Consider the following 13,868-nt stretch of genomic DNA (forward strand, 5'->3'; position numbering starts at 1 on the left):
ACTCCCACCGCACTAACTGAATGTTTTTATTTGTGTTCCAGGCATAAATATATGCTGATCCTCTTCTAATTATCGAAATGTTTTCACTGACATCTCATTGATTTGTATTGGCTAAAAGGCTCAGAGTCATTCACAGATTTAAAAGGATGTTTACATTTCTTTCTTTTTTGTTTTTTTGTTTTTTACCCAGGACCTTTACTTTGGATCCATCAATAACACATCAGCACTGAACCATCACAAGGCTCAGCACTAAGTCCAAGATGGCCACTTCTATGCATCCCCTCGTGATAGGTTTCTCACTGGCTGTTCTCCTGGGTCTGACCCGTCTAGGTGGACTGAACTCTCAGCCATCAGGTCAGGCTTCAGCCCAGGTCTCTACCAACAACGACACGACACAGGCCTCGATGCTACCTGAAGCAGCTTTGGTGACGCCCACACCAGACACGAAGGACCAAACAGTTCCAACTGGCACTAACAGATGCTGGGGTTACTATGATGTCATGGGCCAATGGGACCCGCCATTCAACTGTAACGCAGGAATCTACATGTTCTGTTGTGGTTCCTGCTACTACCGCTTCTGCTGCCAGTTCAAAGTTCACAGTTTGGACCAGACCTCTTGTTCCAACTATGATACGCCTGTGTGGGCCAACACCAGGCGACCAGTGGCACCTGTCACAGAGGTCCACCAGGAACCAGACCGGGACCAAACCCACATGATTGTGTATATTATCTGTGGAGTGGTGGCCATCATGGTGCTGGTCGGGATTTTCACCAAGCTCGGGCTGGAGAAGAGTCAGGGAGTACAGACGGACATGACCAACTCCAGGTACAGTAGGAACTGAGAGATGGAAGGATGATGTTGGGTGTGGATGGAGGTGGTGATGTTTGGCTAGGTGATAAATATTATTTGCATAGGGTCTGAGAACAAAGATAACACCACTGAAACTCCCCATGGCTGTCACAAGCAGAGGTTTACATGGGTTTTTGGGCAGCAGGAAAGGGACTTAAGGGACTCTGAAGGTACACAGGTCACACCATGTTGGATGTTCTGGAGGGAGGTGCTGTATTTACCTGCATATATTTTTGTTTTGTTTGGCTAAAAAGTTGCTTAAACACTTTAGATCTCACTTTACTGACTGTAGTAATTCAGAATGCATAATCTTAGCTGACTGTATATAACTTGTAGCAAACCTAGAGATCCCGTCTACGAGGGCGACAGACTGAAAAATTACTCTGCACCCTGATCTCAGCCCTCGGTTCGGGAGCTAATGCTAGCTAGCAGCTGTACACAGGTAACACGAACACTGCAGATGAATCGATTTCTGTCCTGTCACTGCTCAAACTGAACACTAAAGTGGACGATTGGACGTAGTCGAAGCGACTGCTACTGTATGTAGTTGCATAGGATAGTATCCTATAAAATTAACTTAGAGATGTATGTAGCGTATATCTCTATGACTGATAGTGAGCGTGATGCTCCAAACATGATGCATTTACATTCATTCTCTTATTTAGGCATTTAAGTGGCATGGGTTATGTAACTCTCTGCAAGTATATATCCTGAACAGTATGTTAAACTATTCAAAAGAAAGCAGAGACTGAATTAAATGTACAAACAGAAAACTTGGTCTGCACCTGTATGGTCTACATTTCAGTTCAGGCTAAGTACCATATGTGCATGCACGTTTCAGTGTGCGAGTAACTTCAAGCGTAATTGCTTGCATGTGTGTGGGTGAGGAGGTCACCAGCTGGGTGATGAATCATAGTGAGGTGATAATGGGTGTGATGTCTGTTTGAAACCATAAGGGAGCAATGGACATGGTGAGAGAGATGGAGGTGAGGCAGTGATATGGAGGGACAGATGTTTGAAGAGAACTACTGTGCAGCTGTTTCTCTGTATTGGTATAGCTGTGTCGTGCTGATGGATGATTGATTGTTGTGACACAACTCTGACTGTGGTAGTGAGCAGCCTCCAGTAAACAGGAGGAGAGAGAGGGTGGTTTTTAGAAGGGGGTACTGAGCAGATCTGATTGGAGCACAATCAGTGGCTAATTCTAGTGCGTGTGTTTGTATCTGTTTGTGTGAGAGAGGAAGAGGGAGAGACGGTGTGTGTGCTGGGTGTGACTGGCCAGCCCGTCGGGTGTTAAGAGTCGGGCCACGGGGGCTCCTTTAAAATTCTGTCATTACCAGACCTGCTCTCAGCCTTCCAGGGGAGGGTGAGAAAGGGAGGAGGAGGAGAAAGAGGAGGGTAGCATCAACACCCACTAAAGTTGTAGTGCACTAGGCCACCCATAACACAATGAAAGGTGGCAGCTCCTGGCACATTTTGTCCCCTGAATCAAAAGAATATATGAATTTTGGATCAAGGGGTTGTTTGGGAGATGATCTTGATTTGTAATTGTCACTAGATGCAGGCCACAGTGTCACAAGAAGTTTTCAGTATTTGTCTTTGAGGCTTACCAGAGGTGAAACGTATCTTCAGTCAGCAGGACTGAGCCTCCCCGACATCTGTCCTGGAGCAAGAGAGTGAAACTCCACTCACTTTGACCTTCCTGGATAAAACCAGGTGTTTAATTATGACAGGAGCAAAGTCCAATGACAAGTTATATATAGTGACAAAGTCCACACAGGGAGGACAGTGGGGACGGGTGGGCAAGACAACACAGGACTTGTACACAGGAGACCACTGTCAAACTATTAGCTGTTTCTTTAAACCTCGACCGTTTCACGACCTTAACTATGGGTTTTACTGTGGTAACAGTGATGAACATCCTTTAACCTTAATGAAGACGTACTTTAACCTAAACCATGATCTTTTCCTACATTTAACCAAGTTGTTTTTGTGACTCATGCTCATTAGCTGTTTTCTGAATTTGCCACTTTATGTGCAGAATGAACCAGCTGTTTGTCACATTATGCACGTGCATCACATTTTTATAATTTATCATCAGTCTACATATGATTGACAGCAGGACACGTTCAGTTTGAAAGTGGACATACAGTCTGTGTGTTTACACGTGTTTGTGCAGTCAACAAATAAATCCAGTCACAAAGCTGTTATTGTGGTAATGTACTAAAGCTCTGGGTCCGGCAATCACAACAGGCAGCGGAGCAGTGATGAATAATACAAAACACACACACGAACTTCTCATTATAGCTGCATGGTATCCCCACTGTGTCCCGTTCACTGCAGTGCTTCTCGTCTCCAAAGCGGCTGTTTGTGTTTTTGTTCTGCTCTGTCTTTCTGCTGCTGCGTCTGCACTGTGGGACCTGCTGCAAAGCAAAGCTAAAAATGAATTAAATCCTTTGATACATGATTCAGCAGCGAGAATGAATATGCCAAATCAAGTTTTTCCACAAAATAATAATAGACTGCATTAATGTTGTCATTAACTTTGGTGGAGTTCTTGCAATTCCGCCTGCAAATGTAAGAAATGATCCGATGGATCGTATGAAAGGGAAGTAGCAAACACAACGTGTGGGTCATATAGGTCGTATAGGACTTGTGTGTTACCTCATTTAGACAACTGATCATGTTTGGAAGGGCTTTTGTGATTTGGATTGGTGAAAGAAGTGACCACTTCATAGCCAGATTAATACATTCACTCACATGCACACGCAGCATGACGTCTCTCTCATTCCCTTTTAACGGCATCGTACCACTTATCCTAAGTTATTCCTCTGAAGAGCAATGTGTTCAAGGGCACAGGCAATTGAGTGACCCGCTGGGGCTGTGAACAACCGTTTCCAGCGGCCGCTCTCTTCCTTTACTGTATTGTGTTTCATCAGCAGTGCTTTCTATATCCTTTATTGTTCAGCCGCAGTGGCGCATTTCATCACTGCCTGTGACAGGTGTTTAGAGCCAAGGCACAAACAAGTGCGTGCAGGGCTGCTTTTCTGAAACCGTTACAGCTGTGGCCAGATGAATCGATGGAACGTTTCACTGAATTATGTAGTCTGAAATGAAGGTTTTATATGTGTGTGTGCATTTCTGGGGTGGCATAACATGGACAATGGGCTTTAACAAATGTTACCACACACCAAGAAGATGTTGATTAAAAATGCCATCAAATGAATAATTACTGAAAAGATGACTTCCTCCCTGTGTGCTTGATCTCAACCCAGAATAAACTTTGTGATGCTGATGAACGAAAAATATACAGTACCCTCCCAGAGTGTATAGTTAAATCAGCAAGGGATTATTGTGTATGAAGGCCATGATATGCTCACCCCTGGACATAGTGTAGCACTGTGTTCCCGATAGCTAGGGCCAGATTCTAGGTTCCGAGGAACAGCCTGAATAAACTAGTTATAGAACAACAAACCACAGACCCAGTATGAAGATTTAGAAATGCCGGCTTTTTTTTCCCCAAGTTGCAATTTTTTTCTCTTGTTTACCTTAACCATATAACAGTTTATAATTTGTAATTCCACTGTATCACAATTATAAACTACTTCCAATGAGGTAACATCTAAATAACTCTGGTCGATGATTCCGACCTCCCAGAAAGTTCAATGTAATGTCTCTTTAACCATGTAAGTCCCGTAGTTTGTAGCAAGGTTAGATCCTACCACAATTCAGGAATTGAAAAGTCATGTGATGTCCTTTTCCCTCAAGAACGGTGGGTTTGCACCATTAAGATGAAAGGTCTTCCATGTATGGTCCTCTCTATGGGTGGCTCGCCATCTGGTGTCCAAGGTCAGTGTGCAACACTGGCAGGTCTTCAACCTCAACTAAAATGGCCAAGTCCTCGTTCTTAACATACAAAACAAAACTACTCCACGGTGGAACAGGAGGAAAAAAAAAATACAGTAATGTCCAAAAATTTGTGGATACTCAAAACAAGAAAGTTTTCAATCACTTTTCCTTCATTTTCTATCCAACTATCGTCTCCTTATTTCTACCGATTCAATTGCTCTGTTTTTTTCCTTTCTTCTTTTTTTTCCCGTATAAGCTAAATCTTCACTGATTGGCTCATTCTGTCACATGACTCTGTCACGCCCTTAAGGAGTATGACAACCATTCTTTTTTTTTCTTTCATATCAAGAATACAATTAAAACATACGTGACAATCTATCCCTTCTTTATATTGACATTACTAATCTGCCTTTTAAATGTTTATATTGACCTGGGTTACAATAGGAATAAAGCTTAACCTCTCACACTAAGGTGGCATATTTGAAACATATTAAAGCTCCAAACACTGCTTGAGGTTTTATGATGGAGCTATTCACTCAGTAATTGAGTACCATGAACCTGCGAACAGAGTTCCCTGCAGACCTCCCTCTTTCATGTTGTTAATTCAGGATAAGACCCCAAACCTCCCAAATAATAACAATCTGTAGTTATTGTGGCAGCTACCTCCTTAAACCCTCAGATGTTACTGTACTGGGAAATTTATATAAACCAGGATACTCTGGCTCCTTGTTTTGTTTTGTCTGAAATAACCAATGAAAGCTGTCACTGGACACTGAAGACCATATTTGTTTTGCACAATATTTAGTTGACATAAGATGTTAAGGATAGGATATTTAAAGAATAGTGTGCATTATGTAACAACTGGATATTTTAGATAAAATCTTTTATGATATAACTTCTTTCTCACAGCCAGCCGGTTTATACAGAATTCACCCAAGCAACAAGCCCAATCAGAAAAGCTTGTGTTCTCACTGTGAGGTATCCGCAGCCAGGCAGCTTGTTAACACCGCGGGGTTACCATGGCCTGTTTTAACTTTCTGAGACACTGTTGAGAAGGTTGGCATACTATCAATACTGTTGATTGTTAAACTATATAATTAAATTTATTATCAAGTTGTGTTCTAAGATGGGGCATTTGAATTACAAGGGGTTGAATAATAATGAGTAAACAATTAACTAGTTCCTTTAGATTGGTTTTAAATGACTGTCTGAAATTTATGTCAATATTCCAATGCTGATTTCAATCACTGATTCCCTTTTCAGGAAGTTGCATTTAACTATTTATATCATAGTCTTAAACAGCCTTGAACATTACCACTTAAAAATGTAAACCCACTAAAATCACAAAAATTAGTAACATCAAAACTTGACTTAATAAACAGAGTATTAAACCTTTTCTGGAATTTTATATAGAAGCTTAAGAGTTGCAGCAAAGCAGCAAGCAATAAAATATAAACCTTGAAATCATCAATAATTGTCTTGTATTGGCTTACAACCTAAATAATCAACAAATGCTATCTCTAAACATCACTCTAAAATGTTATACTGATTACAATTATTATGGTTGAGCTGAGCTCTTGATCGGAATAAAAGTCAAAAGGTTTGCTCACAGTCACCAGTCCTCAGCTGGCTCTAGGCGGGGTGGCGGCAGGTTGGGCAATCGTTTGTTCCTCTTATTCTTTTTGTCCAGGATTCAAGCTTTCAAAAGGAAACACTTAGTAAATAGAAAAATCAAAACTCATCAGGACAACTTCGTTCTCTTCTGGTTCTATTTTCTAGCTCTGAGATAATTATAGGAAATTTTCAGATAGACCATGTTCTTCTTGGTCAGATCTTCTGTAACTCAGGAAGCATAAAGACATGAGTGTCTAAAAACATGTCTTCTTTCCAAGCCATCTTTCCCCACCAGGCTGGGTGGATTGTGGCATTCTGTTAAAATTCTTCATCAATCATCTTTTAAGCAGGAATTCAGTTTTCTTTGCTGAATTGTGAGGCTCTGCCACAGTTCCACCGTCCCACGTTGACATCCATTTCAACCTCACAGGCCAGGCCAGCCTGCGGGGGAGCACCCACAGAAAGAGGCTCTCTCTCCCACACTGACAATTGTTTAGGCCTTTTATTGGCTTCTGTGCATGTTTAGGCAAAGGCTGATGACTGTGGAGATTTTCAGTCTGTGTTAAAAATGTCATCACCATCTTTGCTTTGCCAGCGTCTCTGCTTTTCAAACCTCACTCCAAGGCAAAGAGATCTTTGGCAGGTGGACTTCAAAAGCCTGAAAGTTTTGGCACGCACACATCAAAACAAAAGGTTCAGGTAGCCGTGTTGAGGTAAACATGCATGCAGGGCGTCCGTTCAGTGCGTCCTCTCCTTTCATAAGCTCCAACCAAGCTAGTTTCTCACATCCAAGCAAAACCATTCTGGTCCACCTTCTCTTTTATTACTATTCATGTCAGTTAAACATCTGCATTGCCTTGTTTTGCTTTGCATCTTGTTCATACATTACTCAATTTTTGAAGAAGAGTCAGTATGAAAATCTTAGCAAGTCCTCCACATAGGTCGTAAGTAGCCATAGGAGCGTCACCTGAATTAGCACCCGCTCATTTGTCGACCCAACCACTGCCCTTGGTGGACTTTGGTGCTTTGTAACATCACCTTACTTCATCTTTTACTCCTGTCATAATTACTACAATCACTAAAAACCTGACAACAATAAAGCGCAACTTTGAGTTGTAAAAGATACTTGTGTGGGTTGTGTTTCGAGGGTGTGCAGCACAAATGAGACGGATTCTTATGTTGCCATTCTAATACAAATTGCTTAATTGTCAATAATGTTTTTCTCTCTCTCCATATCCCGTATCTATCATCACACACACAGGCACTTCTTGCCATGAAGACGTTTTCAGCAGAGCAGCATGACTTCCTGTGGCTTTGTGATACTACACACATAATCCAGTTTACTTCCAGGCAGTGCAATGTGCTGATGGTTGAAGATGTGCTCAGATGATTTACTTAAATAAAAGTAGTAGTACTACAGTGTAAAAATATCATTACAAGTAACCGTTTGGCATTTAAACAGTTACTTGTGTAAGGGTATTGGTTTCAGAATATACCTGGAGTAGCAGAAGTAAAAGTATTATGCAGAATGGCACTTTCCACATTAATGTATAATATATTATTGGATTCTAATTACTGATTAAATGTTGAATTCCTGTGTTCATCACTTTAATGATTGAAGGTGGAGCTAGGGTTAACTGCCTTATGTGAAGTACTTTACATGCTGCTGGGTAGCCTGTGAATTTCCTACTGGGATCAATAAAGGCTTAATTCAGTTTCATTCATCTGATTCTGAAAACTAACTGTAGTTATCACGTACATGTAGTGCAGTAAAAAGTACATTTGTCTCTGAAATGTAGTCAAAGTATGAAGTAGCAGAAAATGAAAACACTCAAAGTACAATTACCTCAAAATTTTACTTAAGTGCTTGAGTAAATGTACTTGGTTACTTTCCACCTCTGCTATGTGCAAACTATGTAAAATGAAAGCAGCAGTGGAGCGTGATACGTTTTTATAAACTGACAAGATTTAGAATATTTAAAAATCCAAATATGATCCTCTGTGAGATGCTGTGTTGCCGATAGTACTTCTACTTAAGTGTGAGTGAAGGACTTGTAATAGAGAATTTTCATGCTGCGGTTTGGCTACTTATGTTCTTCACCAGAGCCAATAACTACAGTTCAGTATTGGTGTGTATGTGGACAGAGATGTGTCTTTTTACCCACGTGGCCCACAGAGGAAGTGCTCGGCGTTGACTCCACACCTCAGTGCAGCAGAGTCCAGTGAGACACGTGATGCAGCAGTGAAAGTGTCGTTTTCTTTGCTCAGAGTAAAAGTATTCTGCACCTCATTTGCCTTCTTATTACTTTTAACATATTCTTTAAATTTTCCATGTCTTTCCTTTTGTCTCTAGTTATGTAAAGACAATGTAAACAATGCAGTATCCATCTCACATTCCCAGTTTCCTGCTCTCCTTTCATCTCCCCTCTGCTTTAGCTTCAGTTTAGTTTCATGCCAGAGCAGCCAAAAAAAGCATCCAGGAAGTCGTCCCTCCTCCTCTTTGCTTCTCCCTGTGAGTGATAATTATATCAGATTTTCATCAAATCTCACACACCTACATTTACTAGATCGTTACAGCATATTTCACACCGGACACGTAGCTAAAACACGGCTTTTCACACATTTCACTTGATGTTTGGGGGGATGACGACACTAACTATAGATTTAATAAAAATCGAGCGTGGTGACTTTAAAATAAAGTTTCTGACCAGGGCTGTGGGTTGTTAACAAGGATCTGTGTCACTTTGCTTTTGAGCCACTGTAGGAGGTTTGTAGGAGGCACCGTTGTTAGTGTGAATATTCAGTCTAAGTCTTTGCAAACTCCATAAAACTGTTGACAACGTGTGTCACATTGTGTGTTTGTACGCCTCTCTGTAACTGGTCACGTTTATGTGTATAGTCTATATGGAGTCTGGGAACACGCCGTCTACAGTGGGCTCCATTTTCACTCCGGTGATCCTGGTAACGGTCTTATCTCACTGTAGACTGATGCTAGTTCTAAGTCGCCCTGACAGAAAGTCAACTGCTTCCACGTAGCTGTTTGCTGGAGCGTGCACAGTAGCAAACGTCACCACTGTACCGTAGTACTGTAGCTGGTCATCTCTCTTTCTCCTGCCTCTCTCACTCAGTCTCAGTAACTCTGTCTTTATGTCTGATTAAGCTTAATTTTTATTCATCTGCATATCTTTATTATGCATGTCTTCAGTTCTTTGCAATCTGCTCTTCGACTGCCTGTTTCCCTTTCATCTTTTAATATCTTTCTGCCAAAGGTGAAGAAGTACAGAAATATTTCACTCCGGTCGAACTTTCCTGATGCAAGAAGAGTACTCAAATAACTATGCAGTTTTATTAATATTAATACATTTTATTTTAAAATCAACCCTTTGCAGGGTTTCTGTAGGTTTTCAGAGGGTTTGGGTGCTGTCTAGGTTGAGGGGTTTGTTCGGCTGCAGAGTTTTAAATTATATGAAGTGAATTTTCAGTTTATTCTTTTTCATTTTTTGCTCGTGTCCTTACAATAGTTATGGACTAAAATTAGCAACACGTATTGTACATATAGTCAAAGGTCTCCTTTTAAGCTCATAGAATTCTCCCTGTTTTCAGCATATTCATTCTGATATGTCACCTAATTGGCTTTTTAATGTTTATTCAGCTTATGTGCTCTGCAAAAACACTTAAGCCTTTCTATGTAAGGGAAAACCCTGCATTTGTAAATCCATCCATTATCTACCACTTATCTGGGGTTAGGCTGTGGTGGCAGCAGGTTCAGTAAGGCCGTCCTGACGTCCCACTCCCAGGCGACATGTTCCAGCTCCTCTGGTAGGATTCCGAGGCGTTCCCAGGCCAGATGAGAGATATAATCTCTCCAGTGTGTTCTGGGTCTGACCCAGGGCCTCCTACCAGATGAATGTGCCCAGAAGACCTCCAAAGGGAGGCTCCCTGGAGGCATCCTGATAAGATGTCCAAACCACTTCAACTTTTGATGTTAAGGAGTAGCGGCTCCCTTCTGGATGTTCAAGCTCTGCACCCTATCTCTGAGAGTAAATTGGCCAACCTACGAAGGAAACTCATCTGACTTGGCATCTTAGCATGAGACCAATCTCTTTGGGGAATTTACTACTTGTGTAACACCTAGTAAAAATCATTCATCCAAAATTTTTCAAATTAAATTCAGAAAACATGTCTGATAATTCAGAGACACAGTAGAAAATGTATTCTATATAATGGTGATGTGCCTCCATGAAGTTTTTATCTTTTGCTCTGCTTCATTCACACCCTCCATCCTCCAGTACCAGGGCCAAACACACACATCCTACTCAACAAAACGACACTAACGCCAACACAGAGGTGTAAAAGGCAGTTATTTCTCAGCAAGGTGTTTTCATAGAATCGATCACAGCCATGGATCTGACTAACACGCACTTCCTCTCACAAGCACAGAAACATGCTCGTTGGTTTTTCTTTTCTCCTCCACCTTTGTCAATGTCACATACACAAACACTACAGCTACTGTAAGTTATGCTAAAATCTGTGACTTACATTTCTGCCTTTATTCTGTGTTTGGCTCAAAGTGGCCTGACCCGGTTTATTTTGTGGCCTTTAAAATGAAAACACTTCACAGGAGGCCGGTGTGATTTACACAAGCAGAAGCAGAGTATTGTGTATCTCTACTGTCCAGTAACGGGCTCTATCACAGTACCCAAGAGCTCATTCAATATGTTGCTTTCTTCTTTCTAAGTACTTTGGAAGTCTTCCATCATTGCTGGAGACATGCCCAGCTTTCTAGTACTCCCACTGTCGACTAGGGCTTGGTGAAACCTTCCCCAAAGTATCGATGTTACAGATACTAATTTTTACTGAGTATCGACAATAGCATCGACACCAGACACCCCCACTGAGACTTTACACCTGCTAAAACTGGGCTCCCTCTCTGTTTCTCCTACAAACTCAAGGATGGCTTGTTTTTGGAACATGCATCCATCCATTAACACGGAGCCTGAATCAATCCCCCGCCCACCGGTGCTACAAGGGATTAAAACAAGTGCGACCTTCATGCTGAAGCTAACAATCGGGCTGTAAACCAGGAGCTGCATTCATGTGGCAAAGAATCGATCATGAATCAGTGGAAAGACATGACGCCTCGAAGACAGTGACGTATCTAAGGAAAGTGCAAAGTAGGTTAAGTATGAGCCTCAAGTTGGCCAAAATTGTTTTTACTGTTTATCAGCTTTCTTCCTTCTAAGTCGGCCTGAAGGTATCTCCCCAGCATTAACCTGCATTCACACTACATTTGTTACCTGAATCAAATTGAGACCAGATTTTGTGACCTCACTCTCTCCTACTGCCAACTCTTTCTAATTTTCATTTTATTTTTTTCACCAGAGTAATGCCCATGTTGCCAGGTGCTCCCCTGTTATTGCTTTTATACACAACTGAACCATGCACATCCAGTGTGTAGTCATCTCAGCAGTTATATAAAATGTGTAGAACAGTAAAGACACATCTGGGCCTCAGCGGTAAAAAATGATCATAACCTTTGTGGATGCAAAGACCGCAACAGATTTAAACAAGGGGCTAAAACATGAACCTTAAAATGTTGGCAAGAATATTGCTCTTTGATCCAGAAACCACCATTAGACTGTGCATGTGCACTCATGCGCACACACATTTGGCAGCAGTGAACCAGTCGATACGTGCACTCTGATTACAACGTTTCAATGTCAGCATGATGCAACGGTGAGGCTGGCCGAGGGAACCCTGGCGCTGGCAGGAGAGAGAGAAGACAGGAAAACAGGGAACTAGGTGAGAGAGCGAGTGAAGAATGAGAGAGGACCAGACATTTGAATGTCTTGCCTCTGAGCTGGAATCAAAACAATATAATGGGCAGCTGTTAAATAAGAGTCTATGGAAAATGGCAGGGGAACTGAGATTTCTCATCTCAACATGGCGGCCTTGATGGTCAAAACACAGCTCAACTTGTCCTCCTCCCTCTCTCCACTCCTGTCCTCCTCCACTACCTTTCCTTCCTTCCCCCACTCCGCTGTTTTCCTCCTCATAAACTTGGCTGCCTCCTCAGGTTGCTAATTCCACATTACTTGTTAATATGTCAGCACTGAGTAGCTGTGATTTTGCAGCTGCGACTGTTGAATCACCATGTGCCTCTAAGTTGGACCATATTATGCCCTCATGTCCTTAATGCCTGAATGAAATACTTCAACCTGCTCGGTCCAGTGAACTAAGGAGATGACGGTGCTGATTAGAGAGTCCACCTTCCAACCAAACCAGAGTCTGCTGCCCTCAGGCTCTCTGAGCTGCACTGACAGAGATATTAAACCCCAGGTTGTGGCCTGTTAACACTGGAGGACACAAGGAACACAGTCTTAAAGTCTCCTGCAGATGTGTGTTGAACTGGCAGGTAGAGAGGGAAATGGTTTTCACTTTGCTGGATGCTAATTCTAAAAAAAAAACCTGATTTATATTTTTGGAAAGTCTCAGTTTTCTTATGTTTTTATTAATATTTAAATCTCAAAGTGTTTGTGCATGAGAGACAACCATAGAGTGCGTTTGTGCAGACCCTCCACATCTTTCCTGTAGAGAAATGATTTGTTTGTGACTGTAGAGCTTGATGTTAAAACCAAAACACAAAGGGTCGTAGTGATGGATTATTATTCTTTGTGTTATTTCCATTTGGACAGTAATTACACTCTGGAGCTACATTTCCCAGAATGCTTTGGGTGATGTAAACAGGAAGAATAATGTTGCCATTTGTAGCGAAGCTGAGCTTGAGCTTTGTTTCATTTGGCATTTCATGGCAAATTGAAAACCTAGCAAATTAGCTATTAGTTGACTGGTTGCTGTGTACCCTTAAGGAGTTTCTTTTCCCTGCAGTTGAATTTATGGATCTTTTATTTGCAGTGGACAGGGGGAAAATGAACTCAGAGGAAAATGTAAGTTGTACTGAATCAAAAAATGATCTGTGTTCAGGTTTGATTGAGGTGTAACTGAAGAGATGTGTGATTATCCAAGCAACTTGCTGCACTAATGGTTTAAAGACAGACTAAATTCATAGCCATTCGGAGATTTGACCTAAAGAGTAGCATCATTCTCGCATAATCTATGGAGCATTGTAGCATCTTTCAGCTCATTGTTTTGGCTTCATGTGTATTATGCCCTGTTGCTGCCATTGTTTCAAGCCACAGCCAGCAGATGTCCTGAGTGGAAAAACTCTGATTAAACTAAATAATCAGATTATCTTCCACACTGCCACTGTTGTGTTAAACAGTCCTGAGCAATAACCAACCCCTGCTTCCCTTTATAAACTCCCATTTACCCCTGTGTTAGTAAACATTTAATCATTAGAGCCCCGAGGATGGACTGTGATTATGGGAACCTCAGCTGTACTAACTAGCTACAATAGAGAATACCCACTTGGATACAGTATAATGGCCACAGAAGAGCCCTTAATGTTAAGACTGTTCAATCAGAGGCTAATGGGAAACAAGCACTCTAGAGTTCAGCTGTTGCTCCAGGAAGAAAATTCACTTATGTATGCTGT

The 13,868-nt window shown here is 41.6% G+C and overlaps 1 protein-coding gene across 4 annotated transcripts in view; it reads left to right on the top strand.

The window, feature by feature from the left end:
* LOC109958933 (protein shisa-9) overlaps positions 1–13,868 on the top strand; it is an 83,617-nt gene that overhangs the window by 15,565 nt on the left and 54,184 nt on the right. For all 4 annotated transcript variants that reach the window (XM_020597915.1, XM_020597918.1, XM_020597916.1 and 1 more), the window contains exon 2: positions 191–826. In XM_020597915.1, the coding sequence (XP_020453571.1) occupies positions 261–826 (566 nt within the window). In that variant the 5' untranslated portion in view covers positions 191–260. The remainder of the gene's footprint in view (positions 1–190; positions 827–13,868) is intronic.

Source organism: Monopterus albus, unplaced genomic scaffold (assembly GCF_001952655.1).
Source record: "Monopterus albus unplaced genomic scaffold, M_albus_1.0 scaffold35.1, whole genome shotgun sequence".
In the NCBI taxonomy this organism is placed as follows: Eukaryota; Metazoa; Chordata; class Actinopteri; order Synbranchiformes; family Synbranchidae; genus Monopterus; species Monopterus albus.